The following is a 26,702-nucleotide window of genomic DNA, read 5'->3' as shown; positions in this document are numbered from 1 at the left end:
GTCCACCATCACGCCCAGGACAAAACATCCAGGCTCGTTTGTCAAACATGCCGAAAACCGGCCGAGGCCAGGTGGCGTCTGAGAGCGAAGGCAGGGGTCCGAGGAGAAGCCCAGAGGAATGCCCCTCGTTCTGCCTGCGTGATAATTAATGGCTGTCAGCGTCTCTTTAGGGGAAGAAGGTGCTGACAGACGGCACTCCAGAAACACTGGGGCTGTGTGAACGCCTCTCTGGGGTGGATGAGGGAGCTGAGGGCGCTCGCAGCACGGCTGTGGCAGATGATCCAGGTCACCAAACCTGGGCGATCGCCCTCATCTGCTGCCGTGTGTGGAATTCCTGGACATCTGTGGAAGCTGTGAGAAAGTGATAACTGATCTGTCGACACCAGCAATTACAGCAACTGTGAGATCCTGATGGACGAGACAAATTCGATTTATCAACAACCCCCCCGGACTCATTTTGCCACCCATAAAACCTCCTAGCAACCTAAAAAAATTGAGGAGGCTTTTATTTTATGTACACTGTGTGATTGGTAACACCCCAGGACAGACTGTTATAGGACCACCTGTTAACCACCAATGTTAAGATCTGGTCTAAAAAGCTGCCATTCAAATGCGTGATGTGTTTTGGTTGGGTGACGTCAAACAACCCCTGATGAGAGTATCTGGTCGGACGGCGCCCCCTGCTGGTTCGACACAGGTATTGACTAACTGGACTAGAATAAACCTGGAATATATATTTTTTTAAATCAACCTGGAATATAGAATAATCGGGAAGTTTCAAGGTTCCGTGATGACGGCAGGTGAGAAGGAGCTATGTTCACCACTCACACCTTACAGGACAAAGAGAAGGACAACGTGGTAAAGGCAATTAAGGTATAAGTTTAATATTCTTGAAAAGAATGCATATACAAAGAACAAAGACTTTAGACAAAGCATTTGGTTTTGCACCAAAACAACAGGTTATCATAATTATACTGACTTGAGTCTGGATTTCAACCCAACTCTGAAGCCACCAGTAAAGAAAACAGGGACCTGTAACAAACAGTCTCAATTTAACCAATCAGACCTTTTCTTATAAACTGGAAGATAAGAGTTCAGGTGAATTCCGACCCCCAAAAATGCAAAAGGAGTGAAAAGTAACCTTTTTATATATTTATATATATATAAAATAAAGAAAAACACACAAAAAAAAAAGAAAACAGATTTTGGTAAAAACACCTGGAGCCTACATCAGCATTTTGTGCCAGCTTACTTTATAATTACATCTGTTAAACCTATCCTTTAGAACAGAGACCAAGGAGCAACACTCAGCACTGGGACTGGGACTGGGCTCCGGACTAGCGTATCCAGCCTGGATAAAACACAAATGACTCGTCTGGTTGCCGATGAGCACGGCGAACATTCCGATTCACTCGCGAGTGTGCCGGAGCCCCGCCCCAGAGTGTACGGTGAGAGCGTTTAAATAGTTTCTTTGGTCTCTGGCAACACAAAGAACACACTGCTTGTTCTGCTAACACTGTTTAAGTTCCCTGCATCTAAGAGTCAATTGCTGCGGTTGACTAGCAGACTTGTTGCTACCGGTTGTCTTTAGCACTTCAAGTGTCTAACGCGCTCAAACGAACTGCAGCTCTGCACTGTCCGCTCTGGAGAGGACGGGACGCACCCGCTTTAGCCCCCACCGCCCACAATTACCCAGTCCCGTCAGGCCTACACAGTTTCCTTAGTGGTTAAGAGCGCGTTTATACCGAACAGGAAATAAATGTCAGACGAGGTGTTGGCAAACATCGAAACATCTACTGGAAAATGCTCCAGTACTGTAGGAGAACAGGGGGGGGGGGGGGCGCAGTGCTCTCGGCTGGGGTGCCATTTCTTGCCAATTGTTTTAGCCGAGGAGCTGAGGAATTTCCAACTGCATTAAATATGGTTTCTTGATCTTGGTCCAAGGTTGTAGCCACCCTGCCGGGGAGGGGGGGGGGGGGGGTCACAGCGGCCTGTTGGCCAGGGTAAACAGCTCCATACTAGGATTCAACGATGAATCTCACTGTTGCAGACACACTTTTAGGAACTTGGTAGGCTGTTTTTCTTCTAGTCTTCCCTGTGGAGGACGACGCTGTCAAGCAGCTTTAGCAGAGCAAGGGAAAAGGGTGGGGGGTGGGGAATGGGGGGGTGTATGTGTGTGTTTAAGATGTATGCGTGTGTGACGTGTGTGTGTGCTCTGAAAAGTGGAGCAACCTCTCATAGCAGCACACATTTGCGTTTCTTCTTGGGCTCTGGAGGCTCCAGTGCAGCCAATATCGCCTCATCAAACACATTCTTTAGGCCTTTCTGTGGACACAAACACACAAACACACAAGCTCAATGAGGGGGGCCAAGCAAACACACACAGGTCAAATCAAACAGGTGGGGGGAAAAATAACAGGGAGGGGGAAAACGTGTGAGCAACAACTTATAAAACAAGCTCATTTCAGTTCTCATCACTCATGAGAACTGAGTGGCAACGGGTCGAAGTGCAGCTGAGCTGTGACAACTGAAATCAGGACGGGTCAAACAAGAAAGTGGAGGGGAGAGAACCCAGCACCAGCACCAGCACCACACTCACAGCAACCACTTCCTGTCAGCTACTTGCAATCGGTGGATAATCGGTCATTTCTTAATGTTTGTGATAACTCAATGAGTCTATTGTCTTCATGTGTGGCCAGAACAGAGCAGCCTGCATCATGGGTCTGGTCATGTGTGGTGACCAGGGGTGTTCTCACACTGGGGGGGGGGCAACACACACGCTGGCACGGCTGAATCCACAACAACTGCAACTGGGAAAAGAAGGGACCCGGACAGAAAAGCCAGTTTGTGTCCTTTATTAATGGATTTGACAGGTCATTCATGATCCGAACTTAAAGACAGAACATTATGGCACATTTGCGTTATACATCAGGAATGTCTGGTCTGACTGGTTAGAAAGTATTTACTGGAAACCTCGGCTGTTGGGAAATGCCAAACCAATATTAATAACCAACAGCAAAGACTTTATATTTCAGTTTGAGATTAAAAAACAACAAAACATGCCCTGGATATGGCGCAAGTCTTAAAAGCTCTGTATATAATCAAGTACTTTTGTCAAACATTAATTGTTGTAGAAAAAATATCTTGCAATTGAAAATGAAAGAAGCGATCAGGATAAAACCTCGACCTTCGGCATATTTAAGCCCATCTGACGTACGTGACCAACAAACAAACGACCTGTAGACGCCCTTCACAACACACCTGCTGTTCACCTGTGAACGCGCCGCTGCAACACAAGAGGAGGAACACAGACGGCGCCACGCACAGGTGATCAAATGTACGCAGTTAGGTGGAGCAGCTGATGTGCAGAAAGGCCACAAGTCAGTAAAGCAGGCCATAAAGGTCTTTTTAATAAGGGGGGACTTTCAGGGGGGGTATCGAGATGAATGAAACAGAGTGAATCTTAGTAGCAGCACATGTAAAAGAATGTAAAGAGAAGGAAGAGAAAGTGGAGTCATCCCAAAAAAATTAGACAACAATCAGAATGAAGGTAAGAAACGCAGCAGAGTTTAGAATATACAGCATTTAGTGTTTCTTTGCGTCTCAGGTGGCTCGAGAGCAGCTAGGATAGCTTCATCAAAAACATTCTTCAGCCCTCGCTACAGTGAGGAAGAGAAGGAAGAGAACAACAACACGGTTAGCAAAGCTGGCGGAGGGAGGGAGGGAGGAGCAGAGAATCAGGGTGGAATCATGAAAGGAGAGCGGGCGGCTAACATATGGAGGACTGGGGGTTCTGACGGGAAAAGGAAATGACATTAGCAGCTATGCAACAGTTGTTCTGAGGAGGGGAGGAAGGAAGGAGCAGAGCAGCACGGCGGAGGCTGCACGTCAGCGTTTCAACACTATTGTTTTGTAATTGGCTGAGGCCGACGCGTTCAAATTTCCTCCTTTGTCTCAGCTGTGTGGACATCCATACAGTATAGATACACTATAGATATACTATAGATCTTTAAAGGCACGTACCTGTGTGAGCGCTGAGCACTCCACATATTTCACAGCCTTGAGGTCTCTCGCCAGCTTCTCAGCCGTCTCCGGAGTGATGGGCTTCTGCTTGTTCTTGGCCAGCTTCTCGATGGTGGACGGGTCATCCCGCAAGTCAATCTGGGTCCCAACCAGCAGGAAGGGCGTCTTTGGACAGTGGTGGGTGATCTCTGGGACCCACTGATCCGGGAGAGATGACAAACAGGTGGTCAACACCGATGTGAAGGTTTAGGACACCGTGAGACACCGTTTAGGACAAAACTCACCTTTTCTTTGACATTTTCAAAGGAAGAGGGGGAGACGACAGAGAAACAGACCAGGAACACGTCCGTCTGTGGATAACTCAGCGGCCGTAACCTGTCGTAGTCTTCCTGACCTGAGGAACACACAAATGGAGGTAGCAAAGTGAGAACGCGCAGTAACGGGGGGGCGGCGCGTGCTGGAGGAGCGGCGTACCTGCTGTATCGAACAGGCCCAGAGTGTAGGGCTCCCCTCCGATCATCACAGTTACGGCATAGTTGTCAAACACCTGGAAGAGACACAAGCTCAGTGACCTCGGCGGTGGCGGCGCCGTGCTCCCCAACGTGTCCTCAGACTCACCGTAGGAACATATTCAGAGGGAAACTTGTTTGTGGTGTAAGAGATGAGCAGGCAGGTTTTACCCACAGCACCGTCACCCACGACAACACACTTGATGGTCTGCATGGCTGCGTTTCACTCTCTTCCCTGCTCATCCAAGATCTGCAGCACAAAGTCAGACAAAAAGGCCCAAAGTCAAAGGAAGTGGAACCTCCAACGCTCGCTCGTGGAGACATTACATACACCTGACAGCCACCCTCAAAGGAAGAGACCATGTGGAAGCAGTTTGAAGGCCCAAGTCAAGAGTATCTGCCAGCTGAATCGCCCCCAAGCTCAAAACATTAGAACAAACCCACAAACATTCAGGTGTTTTCAGAAATGAGGGGGGAAAAAACCCAATTGTTGATAATTAGAGAACGCAATCTGAAGTCGAGGCGCCAAAGGTTCCACCCAGACCTGGTCGAGTTCGTCGCCTCAACGGCACCGGAGACGAATCTATTGTGAAGAATGAACCAAAGACCCTAGAAGTGCTCCAGCAGGCAGGTTTCACCCACCGCACAATAGAAAAATAAGGTCAAATGCTGGAATACCAGCACAAACATCACAGATTTACATTTTTAAACTCGCTTTGTTAGCTGCTGGCAGGTTTCTTCTGCCACCAGAGATTCTTCCTGGGTGAAACTAAATAACTGCGGTGTTGGTGGGTACGTGAAGACGTGGACGATCTCACATCAACTTTCCTTTGTGATGAGATCCAGTCGTGTCCCGACTGCACGATATAAAGTGTTCCACCATCGTTCTGAGCTGGTCTAAAGGAAATCGAAGGTGAACTTCTGCCTGACCTCAGCAAAAGTGTGTTATCTGATCTGAGGGTGAAACCTTTCACTCCATTTACAATAAATAAACACACAGGAGGGAGGAGGTGTGAATCACAGGCAGGTAAAACCACCTGGAACAGAGCAGCGCCCACCATGATGATGCAGTACTGTAATGTCAGATAAATCCACCTTTCCATGACTCAAAAGGATCTCCTTAGTTTCCTCCCTCTTCACTGCAGGCAGACGAGCTGTTAGACCACCATGTGACTGGCTGCCGGCCCAACACGTTACCAGTCTGGTTCCAGCCTCCCTGCATTTGATTCATTAGGATTTTTAGGGTGGTTTCTATTGTAAACGGTCTCTGACGATTCAGTGAAGAGTTTAATGGTGGCAAACATCCTCAACAGCACCGAATGCACCAGACTGGACTGGACAGGCGTTCTCTCCCAGCTCTGCGCCTGCACGGCTACACGATGTGGCACAGGCGAGAGAAACGGGGGTTTTATTAAGACTACTGAGCAGCTCTGAGCAACCGTGGGGATTTCCGGTTTTGCTGCGGACACACAGAATGACAGCAGTTACAATAATGTGGCAGGTTTGATCCGTTCATTCGTCTTCTAGGGACTACAAGCACTCGCTCAGGCCAGACCAGCAGCTGCAAACCAAAAACACGTTTCCCACCATTACAAGGCTACAAAAATAAAGAAGAAAGCCATTATTTTAAAAAAGAAAAACCCACCTGGCCATCAGATCTGCCCACAACAAACACACCAGATTAGATCGCGATTTACACTTAAAATGGCAACATATCGAACCTACTTGATGGTTTTTAAAGAGCAAATATAGATTTAAAACGTGATGGGGAACATCTGCCAGGCTAACATCGCTCAACCTAAAAACAATCAGAAAATGGAATTTAGAGCGCCTGGATCACCCCCCAACTTCACCATCTTAGCCGAATTCTAATGATCATAACAGGAACAGTAAAATAGCAGCAGACGGCTGCTGCCAGCTACCATCTGGAGGAATTAAGTTTGGCATTTAAAAGCTTTGGGAGCCGTCCTGACAGCGAGCGTCGAACATTACCGTTAGCTTGGCTGCATTAGCCTCAGCCTGGGTATTTCGGTCACATACACGGCCTCAATCTGGCCCAATTTCCTGTCGACTGTTCGCAATCCCTTTGCGGGTATTCTAAACCCCGCGTACGGGGTTCGGTAGAGCTCGTCCTCCATCAACAACCCCTCGACGGAATTTGATTCTTGAAAGGGATTTTGCCCGACATTTATTAGGTTTCGCCTTCTTAATTCAGCTCGCTTAACAGCTAAAGCTACTGTGGAGGAACAGATTTATGAAATCAAGGCATTATCCTTCCAAGTCTCCTAACACGAAAATGCGCAATGCATCTTGTTTTATATGATGATGCTGATGATCCAGGTCTTATAAATCTTATTTACCATCCGCTGTCTGGGGCTACTCTGGCCAATTGGCTGCTAGTTACGCTTCTGAGCTAACTGGCTAACCTTAGCGGATGCTGTTGCCGAACACTAATACCTCATTTCACCATTACACTGTATGTACGGCTAAAACTACACCGACACATTTGGAGGTAAAATCAACGGTATTCGTAGTCAAATTGGTGGAAAAACCTATATTTTCCTTACCGAATTCCTCTGCCTATGCGCCGGGCGTTGGCGACTCAGTGCTAGGGGCTTCCCAGTCAACGAAACAGGGACACGTCGTGTTGGTACCGAACTACGTAGTTACGTTAATCAGCTCAATCACAGCTGGTTACTGCCCCCAACACACCCCCGCAGCCAAAAACTACCATTTAAACCACCCTCCTTCAACATGCGCCATTCAGCCTTTTTAGAATGTTCGATACTTATCAAACATGGCATTCAGGAGCGTCAGGATGTTATTCTAATCAATTGGTTCTACAGTTTCGGTTGTTAAAACGTCCCACTCTTGGATACATGCGTATGGGTGGTTTGATTTTAATCATCCTGCTTTAATTACCTCCAAATTAAACAGCCATTGCTGTTAATATCTGTGGTTCTCTCTGCTGTTTGAGGTTGACCTACATTTAAAGAAGCAATACTCAAATCTGCCACTAGGGGGGGCGATGCTGTAAAATGACCCAATTACAATCACAAGAAAATAGTTTTATTCTCAAGTCATAGAAAGAAAACTGCAACCACCATGTAATATTAACTGAAAACAAATTTGTATAAAAAAAGAAACATTTCTTTCTAGGAAGGATTAGCTTCTTGGTGTCTCCAGGGCCCTAGTTGGACACACTCTGCAGCAGAGTGATGTTGTCTCCTTTCAACATGACCCTCCCTGAAAGACAATGAAGAGGACAAAGGGGGACAATCCCCAATGGCAAAAATATAAATAATCAATGGTGCAAAATAGGGTTCATCGTGTCAAATAATAGTGACCTGAAATGAGCCACAACAGCTGAAAAAGTTTAGTCACCTATAAATACGTGGTCCCAAACTGTGGCTTCATAGGTGAAAATGAACTTTAAGCTATCACTGATTCATTGTAATAATGTACATTTTGTGAATTGTCAGAAGTAAGTGTTTAATTGTTAAAATGCAGGCTGTTCTTACCCAGGGGCTTTCTGTTCTTAGTCTTCATGTGGATTTCTTCAGAATCATCTAGAACTAGGTTCATGTACTCGTCAAAGCCCTGAGAAAAGCAGAACAGTTTAAATGGGCTCCAGCAGGAACAGGTTAATATCGTGTTCTGGTGGTTATTTTATCTGCTGCTGGTGCGGTTATACAGTCCAACCTTAAGCAGGTAAACATGATTAAAACAAAAGCCGAAATTCTGTTCGTAGTTCAGGACAATGACAGATGGCAAATCCCCACAGAACACGTGACAGCATAAGATCATGCAATATTTTATTTATTTAGAACTGGCTATCCAGCTATAAGTTTTATTCCACCAGTAGAAGCCCTACATTGGTAAAAGGGAGTGATGATGACAAAGAAAAATGAAACTAGAAAAAAGACACATTTGCAAGGAAAAACAGAACACTTGCTTGTGAGTGAAAAGATCTGAAAGATTCTGAAGGTGCACATTGATGCTCACTCAACAGTGTTTTGTCTGCAAAGTCAGAGAAATCTTCTAATCTATCCACACTAATTCTTTTCAGTCCAGACTGTCAAATATCTAAAGGCATAAGGGAAAACCATGTGGTGAAGATCTGCACTGATCACCAATAATTTCAGATGTTATTCAGGTTCTTGGACTCAAGCTCTTCCACTGTTCAAAACAGACTGAATTATACACTTTAAAAGTTGACCTGATATAGCAAAAGCATAGAAACCTACAATGATGCAGCCTTCTATCCGCATGTTGACCTGTTCATACAACCAAACCTGGATCCGAGAGCGCTGGGAATGAGAAAAGAGAAATAAATACCAATTAGAACTAAAGCACACAGAAATCAGAAAATACAGTATCGGACATTTTTTACTTACATTTTGAAGATACCTGAAAATTAGGTTCTGATAAACGCCGTCAAGGAAACTAATGTACAAAAGCAAGAACACGAATGCGGCTAAATAATGGCAACATATAAACCATCAGATTATTATCTCAGTCATACTTCCAAGGTTAGCCGCTTGGTCTTTGGAGGCCAGATTCTCTAAAACTGTAAGCTCAGCTTCCTCTAAAATTTCAAAAATTAAATAGTTAAATATGTCCGGATATTGAAAACAAAGTCCCTTCAGATTCAGCTACTAATCATAATTGGAGGATCGGTCTTAAGCCTGAATCCCTTTTAGATTGACCGCTACTTACAGATATACGCCTTCACTTGAGCATTGGTAGCTTTGGACCATTATAACTATGGGTCCAGTTAATTCTAACAGCGAGAATTCACCGAATCTAGGATTGCTAGAAATAGTGAAAATGAATGAAACCATAACCACGATGAGACGGTTAGCCTAGCTGCTAAATCATTGTAGCAAATAATCCTACCGCATATATATGTTTTTTTTGCAAAGAAAGGATACAATGGGCTGCACCATAACCTTCTGGACCTTTTGTCCCTGTCCTCTGTATGCCATGTCTTCGACAAATCAACCGCGATCGGTAGACCTTTTGGGATAGAAAAATGCACTTTTTGAGAGTGCACATGTACTTCTCAGTACGAGGTTTAAGGCAGATTCCGCCCTTTCCTGTGACGTCACTTCCTAATAATTACGGAAGCCGAGCTGGGACAATTGTCATTACACCGTAGGGAGTTTGAGACGCACCTGCCTTTAGTGATGTACGTGACGTGATTTACCTCTTAAAATTGAAGCACCTCTCAGATCTTCCGTCTTTGAGTTTCGTGCACTGTAGTGTCGATTATTCTATACTCAAAATCATTTTATTTATTTTTTCTGTCTCTTTACTCTGCTACTATAATTCAATTTCCCCACGGGGATGAATAAAGTTCATCTTAATCTTCACATAATTTAAATTTTTCTAATCGACCGTTAAAGCTGCAAGAGAAATATACTTTTCTTTAAAATTTTCAAAGGAAGATGTGGAAACGACAAAGAAATAGACCAGAAACACGTCTGTATGTGGATAACTCGACAGCCATAACCTGTCAGTCATTCTAGACCTGAAGAAAACACCAATCAAGGTAGCAAAATGAAGCAGAGCGCAAAAACGACAGGAAAATGTAAATTCCCCTATATTTCATGTACCGTTCGTTAGTCCAAATGTAGGTTGTTAAAACGTCCCACTTTTGTATACATGCATTCGGATTGAATTCAAATCGTGCTTTCATTTCTTATAAATTAAACAGCCATACTCGAATCTGCCACTAGGAGGCGATGCAGCCAAATGTCATGAAAAAAAAAAGTTTTATTCTCAAAAGTCATAGAAAGAAAACTGCAACCAGCATACAACCTAATTTGTATTAAAAAAGAAACATTTCTTTCTAGGAAGGATTAGCTTCTTGGTGTCTCCAGGGCCCTAGTTGGACACACTCTGCAGCAGAGTGATGTTGTCTCCTTTCAACATGACCCTCCCTGAAAGACAAAGAGGGACAATCCCCAATGGAGGTGATTAGAAGTCCAAACAGCATTAGAACAATTAGTGCCTGTTCAGTTTTTTAGTATTGTGTTCTGTATCTGGTTCTCCTCCAAACACAAATACCAAATGGTGCCATGCTATTGAGAAATTGCCTAAAATTTCAACTCAGGTATGTTCTACACACCTTTCTTATCCTAACTTTGGTGTTGTATATTTTGTGTGTCACAATGGAGTTTACCCTTCAGCACACACACAACAGCGGGTAAAAGGCAGAACAGGGTTCAGTGTCAAATAATAATAAGATTGACCTGATATGACCAGCTGAGAAAAAGCTTTAAAAAAAAAAATTGTTACCTATAAATAAGTGATCTCAAACTGTGGCCTCATGGGTGAAACTAAGCTTTGAGCTATAACTGATTCATTATAATAATGTACATCTTGAGAATTGTCAGAATTAAACATTTAAAAGTGTTTAAATGCAGGCTGTTCTTACCCAGGGGCTTTCTGTTCTTAGTCTTCATGTGAATTTCTTCAGAATCATCTAGAACTAGGTTCATGTACTCGTCAAAGCCCTGAAAAAAAACAACAGTTCAAATGGGCTCCAGCAGGAACAGGTTTAACATACCATTTTAGTTAGACGACTACACACAGAGGGAACGATGGTGATGTTGTTTACAGCTGATTGTAGGAGACTGAAAAAATGTGAGAGACAAGTACAGGAGGGAGAGAAAAAGAAAAGACATCCGTGCCACAGCTTGACAGACCCATCCTTCAGTCACGCTGGCAGCACGGCGCAATGGGAGCAGCATCAGGCAATATTGTTGCCTTTAATGTGTATCAAGTGGTGCAGATCTGAACTGACCACCCAATAATTTCAGATTTTATTCCCAATAATTTCAGATGTTATTCAGGTTCTTGGACTCAAGCTCTTCCACTGTTTAAAACAGCCTGAATTACACACTTCAAAAGTTGACCTGATATAGCAAAAGCATAGAAACCTACAATGATGCAGCCTTCTATCCGCATGTTGACCTGTTCATACAACCAAACCTGGATCCGAGAGCGCTGGGAATGAGAAAAGAGAAATAAATACCCATTAGAACTATAGCACACATAATTCAGAAAATACACTAGTGGACGTTTTTTACTTACATTTTGCAGATACCTAAAAATTAGGTTCTGATAAACGCCGTCAAGGAAACTAATGTACAAAGGAAAGAACATGAATACGGATCTTTTCTTTGTTTCTCTCTACTGAACTGTGTAAATATCTCAAATTGGATCCGTTTACAAAGTAGTTAATTCCACTGACCGCAAGATATGCTAGAAATGTAGAGCCTTCTAAACAATAAATAGACGATTGTAACTTTAGCCGCAATTAATTTTAACAGCAGATATCACATGAAAATGCGATTGTCAAACTGAAGGGAAGTTATTGAAGCCATAACCGCGGTGAGACGGTTAGCCTAGCTAGCTGCTACATCATTGTAGCAAATTCGGTTCAACGGCGTCTTTTGTTCTTTTTGCCGGAAGGAGGATACAATGGGCTGCACCATAACCTTCTGGACCTTTTGTCCCTGTCCTCTGTATGCCATGTCTTCGACAAATCAACCGTGATCGGTAGACCTTTTGAAAAAATTGCACTTTTCAAGAGAGTGCGCTTCAATGTACTTCGTAAATACGAAATTTGAGGCAGATTCCGCCTTCCTATCGAAGACGTCACTTCCTACTATCTACGGAAGCCGGATTGGAGCAATTGGCAAAACACGTTATGTAGTTTGAGAAAGGTTTCCTTTCCTTCTGGTTACTCTGTTCTGAAAACGGCAGGCCCCAAGATTAAAAGAAACATTAGACGTTGTTTTACTTGTGCAAATTGAATTATCTAAAGTTTGATTTTCCTATTATGTCGTGCACTGCCTCATTTCTGGAACATTTTCTGAATGTTGCATTGTAATAGATTGCTTATTTTTGCACATGAACGTTGCTGTGTAGATTTGAACACTAACAGAGATTAAGTTTAGATTCTATAAATAATTAGCGTAAAAATTGATACTTTTTGATAGCGTGGTATGAATATGACTGATGTGAACTTTCCAGGGAGGAGCTTGATGTCAACGCCTATTGTTACCAAATACCATGAATATTGTTTTGCTCAAGTTGAGTGAGATCTTGTTGACGTCAAGTCAAGCTTTTATTTTACCAAGATGGGCTTTTTTTAAAAGGCCTATGAACAGCCCTACTGCATATCACACTTTCTGAGCCATCTGAGATGTCCAAGGTAGCTTTCTTTGTCAACTGGACTGTTTTTCTTCATTTGAGATTTCCTTACAGGTCTGTTAGAGCAGGAGAGGTTGACCATAGCACCCAAACCCAGACAGCGATGAAAGCCTTTATAAAAGGGCTTTGATTACAAAGCCATCGCAACACTATTGTCCTCAAAAGTAAGACTAATATTGTTTAACCTTCCTGCCCAACCTCAGAGTTGTAGATAAAACCAGGTGAATCGTCGATCTATTCTGACCAAAACCTTGCCGAGAGATTCCTCTCAGAGATTCATTAACCAGAATCATAGTGAGTAACCATCCACCTCAACCAGCAATCCTTTCACCGAGTCTAACTGTAGCACATTTATTAGTATCTTTACTCTTAATAACAATGTATCCAGCCAAAATCAGTACAATAAACCAAACTGACCATAGATGCTGACACACTGGATGTAATGTTCTCAATGTCTGATGAATGTTTTTGCAGAAACTACAACAGCAACAGATGGCCCTGTCTCTGCGGGAAACTGGGGAAACCCAGTTAATTGAGGACCAGGTAACAATCTTTAATGCTCATGGCTGTTAACAGGCCCACTTCAGGGTGTCGTATTTCAGCGGTCAAGGACTGTTTTACAAATTGATGTTTTTCTACCATCTTTAGTTTCTATTGAATGAGGAGGCGAAGTTCTTTAAGAATCAAACTGAACTCCTCCAGCAGGAGAAGGAGAGATTGCCCCTTTTGGATGATGAAGCTCTTGCTGCTACCGTCTCGCTGAATAGTGATCTGCAGACTTCTGTAGACATCAATGCCATGCAGCAAGAACAAAATGAAGCGCTGCAGAATGAAATAGAGGATCTGCTGAGAGAAAGGGAACAATTCAAGCAGTTCCTGATGATAATGGTTAAAACCTCTTACAAATTTGCAAGTTTTGGGATGATTCTGATAAAGAATTGTGTTCATTTTGGTAATGAAAATGAACACAATTCTTTGCCTCCACCTGAAAAAAGGAATCTTTTTTTGAACATTGACTTAATACATTTCTTTTTTTACAGATCGCTGGTTGGGAAACAAGACTGAGCATATTTGATTTTTGTGACGAAAATGAGGTGTGTTATTGTACTGTTATCTAACCAGAGAGCAATTTTACCATTCTTCCAAAAATGAGACTGAATCTTTTCTTGTCCGCCAGGTGAGGGAGAACCTGGAGGCCTTTGTAGCCACGGACAAGACTCAGTTTAATAACTTGATCTACCAGCAGTGGATACAGTCCCAGCGTACATGGAACGGCGAGCCAGAGACTCTACAGCGCCATGTAAATGCTTAGAACCCAAAAACACAGGACTTTGGTCCTTTAATGTTAAATGTCAAGGCTGTTGACATCATTCTGATTTATACAGAATAAGGTCCAGAATACATATTCAAAATGGTTGAACATAGCATGTATAATAGCTGATGTTTCTTAACAAATATGCCTTTTTTTTTTTTTTTACAGCTCACATTGTGGCAGTCAACATTTACATTTAGAGGAAAAGGTATGGATTATTTCACCAGCTTTCTCATGAAAACATTTGAACTGGTCATCTGAAAGATGCCGTGTCGACATCCAAATAACTAAAAAGTTATGAATGGATTTGAATTAAATTCTCAAGAAATGTTGATAACGGGCCAAGAAAGAGCTTCTTATAGTTTGGTGATGTTTCGGGTTCCAAAGGGATTTTGACCTTTGATCTTCCAAAGACCCTTGGCTCAGTAAAAGAAGCTAGTGAATTATGTAACCTTCTTTTACTACAGCCTATATATGCACTCTAGTACAGGTGTGTCACAATTTTGGGTGAAGTAAGGGGCAGGTCTGTGCTCTCTGAGTGTTTTGTTTCTAGAATATTATTGCTAATAAGATTTAAGAGCAGATAAAAGTAACTGGCTGGTTTGTGTCTGCTCAGCGTGTCTTAGGGAAAAGTTTTGTCCTCAGCTTGAAGAAATAGAAGAGGAAAAAGAAGATGGTGATCTATGGGAATGTGATGAAGAAGAGTCCAATTTGGAAGAGAAAGTAGCAGAAATGTACCAGAGCGTCGAATCCCTTCACTCCGAGTCTCTTAAAGACTCAGTCGACACCAGTGTTTTGGATTCTTGTGGATCTTCGATCAGTGGCCATGACCAGGAAACAAACTCAGCCAATGGCCAGGTTAAGAAAAGTAAGTTATACACGAATACAGGAACAGGTTGCTCAGTCACAGCTGTCGAGGGTTCCATGTCCATGAAATGCGGAGGACATTTGTGAGGAGTCGGGACAGTCAGGACAAGTCTGTGTCAAGGTCAATAAAGATGCTTCTCGTGTCTGTTTTTGTCTGTTTCATTTCAGAGAAAAGTTTCTTGAAGTCCTGGTTCAAGAAAACATTTAAGTTGAAAGCAAAGAAAGCAGCAGTCAGTCAGAGCAGCCAGCAATGTCGTCACCACGGTGAGATCCAGGAGGAACCCAAACCATCGGTGAGACCGTGATGCTTCATTAGTCTTTAAAGCAATGATATATTTGGATGAACAAAGTCCACCCTTGCGTGGTGTCTCAGTAGCAGCACGTTACACGCAACACAATCCTGGAGTCCAAATTGTCCTTTTTGTTTTCAAACAGTTCTGGAGGAGAATCCTACATACAGTCTGTCCTTGCTTGATGAGCAGAGAAAAGGAAGAATCTGATATATCCTTCAGTGATGATACTCCCAATGTAGGTCATCTATTCTTAGTCTAGTTCTGTAATCAACCTTGTGCCATGTCATCGATTATCAGGATAAGAGTGAGTCCAATTAAGTCAACTATTGTGTCCTACAGGACCGACTGATGTCAAAACGGAGGGGGCCCAAAAGTGCTGTTACTAAACCCCTTCAGGCGTCATCACCATCCTCCCCAGACAGCTGACAAACAGCCCCCAACAGTGTTACTGTTAGGGACTGGTGATGCGTTTCCACTGACAGTATCAGCTCTACCCTACTGACAACACCTACCTCATACTTGGTGCTACATTTTTGGATCCTGCTTCTTCGTGGTTCCATAAAAAAAAGCAATTTCCATACTAAATAGGGCTAAATAACCTGGTCTAACAGCAAGGTTCGCATGTCTTTGAGCTGAGGGGCAGACAAGAGAAGATGAAGCTACTTGATGAGACCAGACATAAGGTTTACCCTGAAGTCTCCGATGGGCGCTCAGGGGACCCAGTGAAGATGACCGTCTTATTGAGAAAAGCTAAAAAACCCAAAGGATGCTCGAGGAATGAAATGGACCAAACAGAATGGACTGGTGGAATGGACTGAATGGACAAGTTCTTTTTAGACAGGACACCCCAGTTGTATCTGATAACGAGCTGCCAGACTCCCAAAGAAGTGTGGACTACGCTGAGAGGCCATTTTGAGAGAGATACTCTTGCAAATAAACTATTTCTGAAGAAGAGATATTTCAGATGTGAAATGAAAGAAGGAGATAGTTTAACTGAGCATCCTAAACAAATGAAAGAGCTAACTGATCATTTATCAGCAATAGGAGCTGTAATTGAAGAGGAAGACCAAGTTGTAACACTATTGGGAAATTTGCCACCAAGTTATGCTACAATTGTCACTGCACTGGAAACAAAGATTGACAACCTGACACTGAAATTTGTTCAGCAAGCATCAATCAATGAAGAACAAAAGCGAGTCAATGCTAGTGGTGGTACGTCAGGTGGTGCAGCAGCAATGTCATCACAATTGCATGGTAATGTGCAGGATGGCTCCAAAGCAGTGGGAGCAGGACAAAGCACATGAAGATGCTATAAGTGTGGGAAGGAAGGCCACATTAAACGTGACAGTCCAAGCTTGAAGAATAAATCTAAAAAGAAAATCCACAAGGCTAAAAATGTGATGTGTGAGAATGAAGATGACTCATTTGAAAGTGCTTTTGTGTCTAGAAGGGAAAGCTCTGAAGAAACACAACAAGTTGAATGGCTAATTGATTCCGGAGTGTCAAAGCACATGACATGTAATCAAGAAATTCTTCAGGAATACCAACAGTACTCCAAAGCACAGTCAGTGAAACTCGGTGACGGCAGGGTGGTTGATGCCCTAGGAATTGGACAGAATGGACAAGTTCTTTAAAGATAGGACTAGAACTGGTTAATCAAATAGATGCTATTTAAAGGAGGGAGAGTTGCCTTGACTCGACCACAAAGTTGGAAATGTCAATATGACAATGACCTTCAAGTCAAGTGATGTAAAAAATGTCACAATGTGTGATGTGCTGTATGTCCCAAAACTTTCTGGGAATTTATTCTCGGTGGGAGCTGCTACCAAAAAAGGAAATGCAGTTCATTTCAAGAGATCTCGCTGCTACATTCGTGGAAAAGATGGAACTCTCAAAGGAATGGGAACACAAAGAGCCGATGGAATATCAGCTGGATGTGGAAGGAGGTGAATCTGTCTTTCACAATGCAACAGTAGCTGCCAGCTTATGGCACCAGTGTCTCGGTCACACTACCAAGCTGAAGGAACTAAAAGGTCTGGAGAAAAGAATTGGACTTCTCTGCAGAAGAAGAAGAGGTTCCTGAACTGCGGGTAGCTCAGGAGCAGGATCCGCACTTCATGGGATCCAACGGAGAGTCCTCAGACCAGAAGCAGTCCTCTGGGACTGCAGAGAACCCAGGAACCGGACACGGAACGCTCACCGGTCCAGCAGAACGGCATGGAGAACTTGGGCGTGCCAGGAAACAAACAGGACGACAACAGAGACAACAAAACACTCCAGCCCCGATGGGCAGGCGCTCCCTCCTTAAGTAGGCAGCCAGGTGGCAATCGCCCACAGGTGCGCCTTCCCACAGTGCCAGCTGTAGGCAATGAAGCTCCCCTACGCCCCCTGGAGGAAAAAAGCAGACACCACCCTGGACCCCAACACAGGGGTCGACAACCCGTTCTGGAGCCGCGTGTGGCTCTTTATCGCCGCCCTAGTGGCTCCCTGGAGCTTTTTCAAAAAAATAAAAATGTAAAAAGATGGTGTGAACATATGTTTTATTTTAATATAATTTCTGTAGGAGGAAAAATCACAAACATTCTTCAAGTTTCCCAATGCTGTAAAAATGTGTATTATAAGTATTTAATTTCAAGATCTCATTATAATGGAAGTTGAATATTGAATGAATATTGTTTTGCTCAAGTTGAGTGAGATCTTGTTGCTACCGTCTCGCTGAATAGTGATCTGCAGACTTCTGTAGACATCAATGCCATGCAGCAAGAACAAAATGAAGCGCTGCAGAATGAAATAGAGGATCTGCTGAGAGAAAGGGAACAATTCAAGCAGTTCCTGATGATAATGGTTAAAACCTCTTACAAATTTGCAAGTTTTGGGATGATTCTGATAAAGAATTGTGTTCATTTTGGTAATGAAAATGAACACAATTCTTTGCCTCCACCTGAAAAAAGGAATCTTTTTTTGAACATTGACTTAATACATTTCTTTTTTTACAGATCGCTGGTTGGGAAACAAGACTGAGCATATTTGATTTTTGTGACGAAAATGAGGTGTGTTATTGTACTGTTATCTAACCAGAGAGCAATTTTACCATTCTTCCAAAAATGAGACTGAATCTTTTCTTGTCCGCCAGGTGAGGGAGAACCTGGAGGCCTTTGTAGCCACGGACAAGACTCAGTTTAATAACTTGATCTACCAGCAGTGGATACAGTCCCAGCGTACATGGAACGGCGAGCCAGAGACTCTACAGCGCCATGTAAATGCTTAGAACCCAAAAACACAGGACTTTGGTCCTTTAATGTTAAATGTCAAGGCTGTTGACATCATTCTGATTTATACAGAATAAGGTCCAGATACATATTCAAAATGGTTGAACATAGCATGTATAATAGCTGATGTTTCTTAACAAATATGCCTTTTTTTTTTTTTTTACAGCTCACATTGTGGCAGTCAACATTTACATTTAGAGGAAAAGGTATGGATTATTTCACCAGCTTTCTCATGAAAACATTTGAACTGGTCATCTGAAAGATGCCGTGTCGACATCCAAATAACTAAAAAGTTATGAATGGATTTGAATTAAATTCTCAAGAAATGTTGATAACGGGCCAAGAAAGAGCTTCTTATAGTTTGGTGATGTTTCGGGTTCCAAGGGATTTTGACCTTTGATCTTCCAAAGACCCTTGGCTCAGTAAAAGAAGCTAGTGAATTATGTAACCTTCTTTTACAACAGCCTATATATGCACTCTAGTACAGGTGTGTCACAATTTTGGGTGAAGTAAGGGGCAGGTCTGTGCTCTCTGAGTGTTTTGTTTCTAGAATATTATTGCTAATAAGATTTAAGAGCAGATAAAAGTAACTGGCTGGTTTGTGTCTGCTCAGCGTGTCTTAGGGAAAAGTTTTGTCCTCAGCTTGAAGAAATAGAAGAGGAAAAAGAAGATGGTGATCTATGGGAATGTGATGAAGAAGAGTCCAATTTGGAAGAGAAAGTAGCAGAAATGTACCAGAGCGTCGAATCCCTTCACTCCGAGTCTCTTAAAGACTCAGTCGACACCAGTGTTTTGGATTCTTGTGGATCTTCGATCAGTGGCCATGACCAGGAAACAAACTCAGCCAATGGCCAGGTTAAGAAAAGTAAGTTATACACGAATACAGGAACAGGTTGCTCAGTCACAGCTGTCGAGGGTTCCATGTCCATGAAATGCGGAGGACATTTGAGGAGTCGGGACAGTCAGGACAAGTCTGTGTCAAGGTCAATAAAGATGCTTCTCGTGTCTGTTTTTGTCTGTTTCATTTCAGAGAAAAGTTTCTTGAAGTCCTGGTTCAAGAAAACATTTAAGTTGAAAGCAAAGAAAGCAGCAGTCAATCAGAGCAGCCAGCAATGTCGTCACCACGGTGAGATCCAGGAGGAACCCAAACCATCGGTGAGACCGTGATGCTTCATTAGTCTTTAAAGCAATGATATATTTGGATGAACAAAGTCCACCCTTGCGTGGTGTCTCAGTAGCAGCACGTTACACGCAACACAATCCTGGAGTCCAAATTGTCCTTTTTGTTTTCAAACAGTTCTGGAGGAGAATCCTACATACAGTCTGTCCTTGCTTGATGAGCAGAGAAAAGGAAGAATCTGATATATCCTTCAGTGATGATACTCCCAATGTAGGTCATCTATTCTTAGTCTAGTTCTGTAATCAACCTTGTGCCATGTCATCGATTATCAGGATAAGAGTGAGTCCAATTAAGTCAACTATTGTGTCCTACAGGACCGACTGATGTCAAAACGGAGGGGGCCCAAAAGTGCTGTTACTAAACCCCTTCAGGCGTCATCACCATCCTCCCCAGACAGCTGACAAACAGCCCCCAACAGTGTTACTGTTAGGGACTGGTGATGCGTTTCCACTGACAGTATCAGCTCTACCCTACTGACAACACCTACCTCATACTTGGTGCTACATTTTTGGATCCTGCTTCTTCGTGGTTCCATAAAAAAAAGCAATTTCCATACTAAATAGGGCTAAATAACCTGGTCTAACAGCAAGGTTCGCATGTCTTTGAGCTGAGGGGCAGACAAGAGAAGATGAAGCTACTTGATGAGACCAGACATAAGGTTTACCCTGAAGTCTCCGATGGGCGCTCAGGGACCCAGTGAAGATGACCGTCTTATTGAGAAAAGCTAAAAACCCCAAAGGATGCTCGAGGAATGAAATGGACCAAACAAAATGGACTGGTGGAATGGACTGAATGGACAAGTTCTTTTTAGACAGGACACCCCAGTTGTATCTGATAACGAGCTGCCAGACTCCCAAAGAAGTGTGGACTACGCTGAGAGGCCATTTTGAGAGAGATACTCTTGCAAATAAACTATTTCTGAAGAAGAGATATTTCAGATGTGAAATGAAAGAAGGAGATAGTTTAACTGAGCATCCTAAACAAATGAAAGAGCTAACTGATCATTTATCAGCAATAGGAGCTGTAATTGAAGAGGAAGACCAAGTTGTAACACTATTGGGAAGTTTGCCACCAAGTTATGCTACAATTGTCACTGCACTGGAAACAAAGATTGACAACCTGACACTGAAATTTGTTCAGCAAGCATCAATCAATGAAGAACAAAAGCGAGTCAATGCTAGTGGTGGTACGTCAGGTGGTGCAGCAGCAATGTCATCACAATTGCATGGTAATGTGCAGGATGGCTCCAAAGCAGTGGGAGCAGGACAAAGCACATGAAGATGCTATAAGTGTGGGAAGGAAGGCCACATTAAACGTGACAGTCCAAGCTTGAAGAATAAATCTAAAAAGAAAATCCACAAGGCTAAAAATGTGATGTGTGAGAATGAAGATGACTCATTTGAAAGTGCTTTTGTGTCTAGAAGGGAAAGCTCTGAAGAAACACAACAAGTTGAATGGCTAATTGATTCCGGAGTGTCAAAGCACATGACATGTAATCAAGAAATTCTTCAGGAATACCAACAGTACTCCAAAGCACAGTCAGTGAAACTCAGTGACGGCAGGGTGGTTGATGCCCTAGGAATTGGACAGAATGGACAAGTTCTTTAAAGATAGGACTAGAACTGGTTAATCAAATAGATGCTATTTAAAGGAGGGAGAGTTGCCTTGACTCGACCACAAAGTTGGAAATGTCAATATGACAATGACCTTCAAGTCAAGTGATGTAAAAAATGTCACAATGTGTGATGTGCTGTATGTCCCAAAACTTTCTGGGAATTTATTCTCGGTGGGAGCTGCTACCAAAAAAGGAAATGCAGTTCATTTCAAGAGATCTCGCTGCTACATTCGTGGAAAAGATGGAACTCTCAAAGGAATGGGAACACAAAGAGCCGATGGAATATCAGCTGGATGTGGAAGGAGGTGAATCTGTCTTTCACAATGCAACAGTAGCTGCCAGCTTATGGCACCAGTGTCTCGGTCACACTACCAAGCTGAAGGAACTAAAAGGTCTGGAGAAAAGAATTGGACTTCTCTGCAGAAGAAGAAGAGGTTCCTGAACTGCGGGTAGCTCAGGAGCAGGATCCGCACTTCATGGGATCCAACGGAGAGTCCTCAGACCAGAAGCAGTCCTCTGGGACTGCAGAGAACCCAGGAACCGGACACGGAACGCTCACCGGTCCAGCAGAACGGCATGGAGAACTTGGGCGTGCCAGGAAACAAACAGGACGACAACAGAGACAACAAAACACTCCGGCCCCGATGGGCAGGCGCTCCCTCCTTAAGTAGGCAGCCAGGTGGCAATCGCCCACAGGTGCGCCTACCCACAGTGCCAGCTGTAGGCAATGAAGCTCCCCTACGCCCCCTGGAGGAAAAAAGCAGACACCACCCTGGACCCCAACACAGGGGTCGACAACCCGTTCTGGAGCCGCGTGTGGCTCTTTATCGCCGCCCTAGTGGCTCCCTGGAGCTTTTTCAAAAAAATAAAAATGTAAAAAGATGGTGTGAACATATGTTTTATTTTAATATAATTTCTGTAGGAGGAAAAATCACAAACATTCTTCAAGTTTCCCAATGCTGTAAAAATGTGTATTATAAGTATTTAATTTCAAGATCTCATTATAATGGAAGTTGAATATTGAATGAATATTGTTTTGCTCAAGTTGAGTGAGATCTTGTTGACGTCAAATCAAGCTTTTATTTTACCAAGTTGTGCTTTTTTTAAAGGGCTATGAACAGCCCTACTGCACATCACACTTTCTGAGCCATCTGAGATGTCCAAGGTAGTTTTCTGTGTCAACTGGACTGTTTTTCTTCATTTGAGATTTCCTTACAGGTCTGTTAGAGCAGGAGAGGTTGACCATAGCACCTAAAACCAGACAGCACATTAGATCTTCAAACGATGAAAGCCTTTATAAAAGGGCTTTGATTACAAAGCCATCGCAACACTATTGTCCTCAAAAGTAAGACTAATATTGTTTAACCTTCCTGCCCAACCTCAGAGTTGTAGATAAAACCAGGTGAATCGTCGATCTATTCTGACCAAAACCTTGCCGAGAGATTCCTCTCAGAGATTCATTAACCAGAATCATAGTGAGTAACCATCCACCTCAACCAGCAATCCTTTCACCGAGTCTAACTGTAGCACATTTATTAGTATCTTTACTCTTAATAACAATGTATCCAGCCAAAATCAGTACAATAAACCAAACTGACCATAGATGCTGACACACTGGATGTAATGTTCTCAATGTCTGATGAATGTTTTTGCAGAAACTACAACAGCAACAGATGGCCCTGTCTCTGCAGGAAACTGGGGAAACCCAGTTATTTGAGGACCAGGTAACAATCTTTAATGCTCATGGCTGTTAACAGGCCCACTTCAGGGTGTCGTATTTCAGCGGTCAAGGACTGTTTTACAAATTGATGTTTTTCTACCATCTTTAGTTTCTATTGAATGAGGAGGCGAAGTTCTTTAAGAATCAAACTGAACTCCTCCAGCAGGAGAAGGAGAGATTGCCCCTTTTGGATGATGAAGCTCTTGCTGCTACCGTCTCGCTGAATAGTGATCTGAAGACTTCTGTAGACATCAATGCCATACAGCAAGAACAAAATGAAGCGCTGCAGAATGAAATAGAGGATCTGCTGAGAGAAAGGGAACAATTCAAGCAGTTCCTGATGATAATGGTTAAAACCTCTTACAAATTTGCAAGTTTTGGGATGATTCTGATAAAGAATTGTGTTCATTTTGGTAATGAAAATGAACACAATTTTTTGCCTCCACCTGAAAAAAGGAATCTTTTTTTGAACATTGACTTAATACATTTCTTTTTTTACAGATCGCTGGTTGGGAAACAAGACTGAGCATATTTGATTTTTGTGACGAAAATGAGGTGTGTTATTGTACTGTTATCTAACCAGAGAGCAATTTTACCATTCTTCCAAAAATGAGACTGAATCTTTTCTTGTCCGCCAGGTGAGGGAGAACCTGGAGGCCTTTGTAGCCACGGACAAGACTCAGTTTAATAACTTGATCTACCAGCAGTGGATACAGTCCCAGCGTACATGGAACGGCGAGCCAGAGACTCTACAGCGCCATGTAAATGCTTAGAACCCAAAAACACAGGACTTTGGTCCTTTAATGTTAAATGTCAAGGCTGTTGACATCATTCTGATTTATACAGAATAAGGTCCAGAATACATATTCAAAATGGTTGAACATAGCATGTATAATAGCTGATGTTTCTTAACAAATATGCCTTTTTTTTTTTTTTTACAGCTCACATTGTGGCAGTCAACATTTACATTTAGAGGAAAAGGTATGGATTATTTCACCAGCTTTCTCATGAAAACATTTGAACTGGTCATCTGAAAGATGCCGTGTCGACATCCAAATAACTAAAAAGTTATGAATGGATTTGAATTAAATTCTCAAGAAATGTTGATAACGGGCCAAGAAAGAGCTTCTTATAGTTTGGTGATGTTTCGGGTTCCAAAGGGATTTTGACCTTTGATCTTCCAAAGACCCTTGGCTCAGTAAAAGAAGCTAGTGAATTATGTAACCTTCTTTTACTACAGCCTATATATGCACTCTAGTACAGGTGTGTCACAATTTTGGGTGAAGTAAGGGGCAGGTCTGTGCTCTCTGAGTGTTTTGTTTCTAGAATATTATTGCTAATAAGATTTAAGAGCAGATAAAAGTAACTGGCTGGTTTGTGTCTGCTCAGCGTGTCTTAGGGAAAAGTTTTGTCCTCAGCTTGAAGAAATAGAAGAGGAAAAAGAAGATGGTGATCTATGGGAATGTGATGAAGAAGAGTCCAATTTGGAAGAGAAAGTAGCAGAAATGTACCAGAGCGTCGAATCCCTTCACTCAGAGTCTCTTAAAGACTCGGTCGACACCAGTGTTTTGGATTCTTGTGGATCTTCGATCAGTGGCCATGACCAGGAAACAAACTCAGCCAATGGCCAGGTTAAGAAAAGTAAGTTATACACGAATACAGGAACAGGTTGCTCAGTCACAGCGGTCAAGGGTTCCATGTCCATTAAATGCGGAGGACATTTGTGAGGAGTCGGGACAGTCAGGACAAGTCTGTGTCAAGGTCAATAAAGATGCTTCTCGTGTCTGTTTTTGTCTGTTTCATTTCAGAGAAAATTTCTTGAAGTCCTGGTTCAAGAAAACATTTAAGTTGAAAGCAAAGAAAGCAGCAGTCAGTCAGAGCAGCCAGCAATGTCGTCACCACGGTGAGATCCAGGAGGAACCCAAACCATCGGTGAGACCGTGATGCTTCATTAGTCTTTAAAGCAATGATATATTTGGATGAACAAAGTCCACCCTTGCGTGGTGTCTCAGTAGCAGCACGTTACACGCAACACAATCCTGGAGTCCAAATTGTCCTTTTTTTTTTCAAACAGTTCTGGAGGAGAATCCTACATACAGTCTGTCCTTGCTTGATGAGCAGAGAAAAGGAAGAATCTGATATATCCTTCAGTGATGATACTCCCAATGTAGGTCATCTATTCTTAGTCTAGTTCTGTAATCAACCTTGTGCCATGTCATCGATTATCAGGATAAGAGTGAGTCCAATTAAGTCAACTATTGTGTCCTACAGGACCGACTGATGTCAAAACGGAGGAGGCCCAAAAGTGCTGTTACTAAACCCCTTCAGGCGTCATCACCATCCTCCCCAGACAGCTGACAAACAGCCCCCAACAGTGTTACTGTTAGGGACTGGTGATGCGTTTCCACTGACAGTATCAGCTCTACCCTACTGACAACACCTACCTCATACTTGGTGCTACATTTTTGGATCCTGCTTCTTCGTGGTTCCATAAAAAAAAGCAATTTCCATACTAAATAGGGCTAAATAACCTGGTCTAACAGCAAGGTTCGCATGTCTTTGAGCTGAGGGGCAGACAAGAAGAAGATGAAGCTACTTGATGAGACCAGACATAAGGTTTACCCTGAGGTCTCCGATGGGCGCTCAGGGACCCAGTGAAGATGACCGTCTTATTGAGAAAAGCTAAAAACCCCAAAGGATGCTCGAGGAATGAAATGGACCAAACAGAATGGACTGGTGGAATGGACTGAATGGACAAGTTCTTTTTAGACAGGACACCCCAGTTGTATCTGATAACGAGCTGCCAGACTCCCAAAGAAGTGTGGACTACGCTGAGAGGCCATTTTGAGAGAGATACTCTTGCAAAAAACTATTTCTGAAGAAGAGATATTTCAGATGTGAAATGAAAGAAGGAGATAGTTTAACTGAGCATCCTAAACAAATGAAAGAGCTAACTGATCATTTATCAGCAATAGGAGCTGTAATTGAAGAGGAAGACCAAGTTGTAACACTATTGGGAAATTTGCCACCAAGTTATGCTACAATTGTCACTGCACTGGAAACAAAGATTGACAACCTGACACTGAAATTTGTTCAGCAAGCATCAATCAATGAAGAACAAAAGCGAGTCAATGCTAGTGGTGGTACGTCAGGTGGTGCAGCAGCAATGTCATCACAACTGCATGGCAATGTGCAGGATGGCTCCAAAGCAGTGGGAGCAGGACAAAGCACATGGAGATGCTATAAGTGTGGGAAGGAAGGCCACATTAAACGTGACTGTCCAAGCTTGAAGAATAAATCTAAAAAGAAAATCCACAAGGCTAAAAATGTGATGTGTGAGAATGAAGATGACTCATTTGAAAGTGCTTTTGTGTCTAGAAGGGAAAGCTCTGAAGAAACACAACAAGTTGAATGGTTAATTGATTCCGGAGTGTCAAAGCACATGACATGTAATCAAGAAATTCTTCAGGAATACCAACAGTACTCCAAAGCACAGTCAGTGAAACTCGGTGACGGCAGGGTGGTTGATGCCCTAGGAATTGGACAGAATGGACAAGTTCTTTAAAGATAGGACTAGAACTGGTTAATCAAATAGATGCTATTTAAAGGAGGGAGAGTTGCCTTGACTCGACCACAAAGTTGGAAATGTCAATATGACAATGACCTTCAAGTCAAGAAATGTCACAAT

General features: G+C 42.8%; 6 protein-coding genes and 1 long non-coding RNA gene across 10 annotated transcripts; 4 read left to right on the top strand and 3 right to left on the bottom strand.

The window, feature by feature from the left end:
• Positions 1-859: 859 nt before the first annotated feature.
• Positions 860-7,258, bottom strand: LOC130524047 (cell division control protein 42 homolog). Of its 3 annotated transcripts, none has more exons than XM_057029751.1 (6): positions 7,100-7,258; positions 4,642-4,782; positions 4,498-4,570; positions 4,308-4,417; positions 4,024-4,221; positions 860-2,325 (listed from the first exon to the last, which is right to left on the bottom strand). In XM_057029751.1, the coding sequence occupies exons 2-6, from the start codon at positions 4,744-4,746 to the stop codon at positions 2,236-2,238; spliced, it is 576 nt and encodes a 191-aa protein (XP_056885731.1). In that variant the 5' UTR covers positions 4,747-4,782; positions 7,100-7,258; the 3' UTR covers positions 860-2,235. The 3 variants fall into 3 exon arrangements, with proteins under 3 accessions (XP_056885731.1, XP_056885733.1, XP_056885732.1); XM_057029753.1 differs by lacking the exon at positions 7,100-7,258 and adding an exon at positions 5,628-5,651; XM_057029752.1 differs by lacking the exon at positions 860-2,325 and adding an exon at positions 2,840-3,659.
• Positions 7,259-7,579: 321 nt separating this feature from the next.
• Positions 7,580-9,753, bottom strand: LOC130524049 (small nuclear ribonucleoprotein E). The gene is made up of 5 exons (XM_057029756.1): positions 9,467-9,753; positions 8,930-8,956; positions 8,780-8,842; positions 8,054-8,132; positions 7,580-7,778 (listed from the first exon to the last, which is right to left on the bottom strand). Exons 1-5 carry the CDS (start codon positions 9,518-9,520, stop codon positions 7,723-7,725), a joined length of 279 nt encoding a protein of 92 aa, XP_056885736.1. The 5' UTR covers positions 9,521-9,753; the 3' UTR covers positions 7,580-7,722.
• Positions 9,754-10,292: 539 nt separating this feature from the next.
• On the bottom strand, positions 10,293-12,195 carry LOC130524048 (small nuclear ribonucleoprotein E). The gene is made up of 5 exons (XM_057029754.1): positions 12,023-12,195; positions 11,634-11,660; positions 11,484-11,546; positions 10,975-11,053; positions 10,293-10,477 (listed from the first exon to the last, which is right to left on the bottom strand). The coding sequence occupies exons 1-5, from the start codon at positions 12,074-12,076 to the stop codon at positions 10,422-10,424; spliced, it is 279 nt and encodes a 92-aa protein (XP_056885734.1). The 5' UTR covers positions 12,077-12,195; the 3' UTR covers positions 10,293-10,421.
• Positions 12,196-12,335: 140 nt separating this feature from the next.
• On the top strand, positions 12,336-16,316 carry LOC130524046 (uncharacterized). 2 transcript variants are annotated; one of them, XR_008950061.1, is made up of 9 exons: positions 12,336-13,646; positions 13,799-13,852; positions 13,936-14,058; positions 14,239-14,278; positions 14,687-14,938; positions 15,106-15,230; positions 15,373-15,465; positions 15,570-15,711; positions 15,890-16,316. XR_008950061.1 is itself a non-coding variant. In XM_057029749.1 (8 exons), the coding sequence occupies exons 1-8, from the start codon at positions 13,557-13,559 to the stop codon at positions 15,654-15,656; spliced, it is 864 nt and encodes a 287-aa protein (XP_056885729.1). In that variant the 5' UTR covers positions 12,336-13,556; the 3' UTR covers positions 15,657-16,316. The 2 variants fall into 2 exon arrangements, 1 of the variants encoding a protein (XP_056885729.1); XM_057029749.1 differs by having other exon boundaries at positions 15,570-16,316.
• A 1,659-nt stretch (positions 16,317-17,975) lies between these two features.
• LOC130524828 (uncharacterized) lies at positions 17,976-20,356 on the top strand. Its single transcript, XM_057031288.1, has 8 exons — positions 17,976-18,074; positions 18,227-18,280; positions 18,364-18,486; positions 18,666-18,705; positions 19,113-19,364; positions 19,530-19,654; positions 19,797-19,889; positions 19,994-20,356. The coding sequence occupies exons 1-8, from the start codon at positions 17,985-17,987 to the stop codon at positions 20,078-20,080; spliced, it is 864 nt and encodes a 287-aa protein (XP_056887268.1). The 5' UTR covers positions 17,976-17,984; the 3' UTR covers positions 20,081-20,356.
• Positions 20,357-20,360: 4 nt separating this feature from the next.
• On the top strand, positions 20,361-24,741 carry LOC130523925 (uncharacterized). Its single transcript, XM_057029549.1, has 6 exons — positions 20,361-23,018; positions 23,124-23,363; positions 23,516-23,569; positions 23,653-23,775; positions 23,956-23,995; positions 24,404-24,741. The coding sequence occupies exons 1-6, from the start codon at positions 22,938-22,940 to the stop codon at positions 24,739-24,741; spliced, it is 876 nt and encodes a 291-aa protein (XP_056885529.1). The 5' UTR covers positions 20,361-22,937.
• An 83-nt stretch (positions 24,742-24,824) lies between these two features.
• Positions 24,825-25,858, top strand: LOC130524628 (uncharacterized). The gene is made up of 4 exons (XR_008950175.1): positions 24,825-24,946; positions 25,089-25,181; positions 25,286-25,427; positions 25,607-25,858. It is a non-coding gene; the product is annotated as an uncharacterized LOC130524628 (long non-coding RNA).
• The last annotated feature ends 844 nt before the right edge of the window (positions 25,859-26,702 follow it).

The sequence above is a fragment of the Takifugu flavidus genome, chromosome 4 (genome assembly GCF_003711565.1).
Source record: "Takifugu flavidus isolate HTHZ2018 chromosome 4, ASM371156v2, whole genome shotgun sequence".
In the NCBI taxonomy this organism is placed as follows: Eukaryota; Metazoa; Chordata; class Actinopteri; order Tetraodontiformes; family Tetraodontidae; genus Takifugu; species Takifugu flavidus.
Note: the sequence above shows the minus strand (reverse complement) of the source record. Positions and strands in the feature narration are given on the sequence as shown.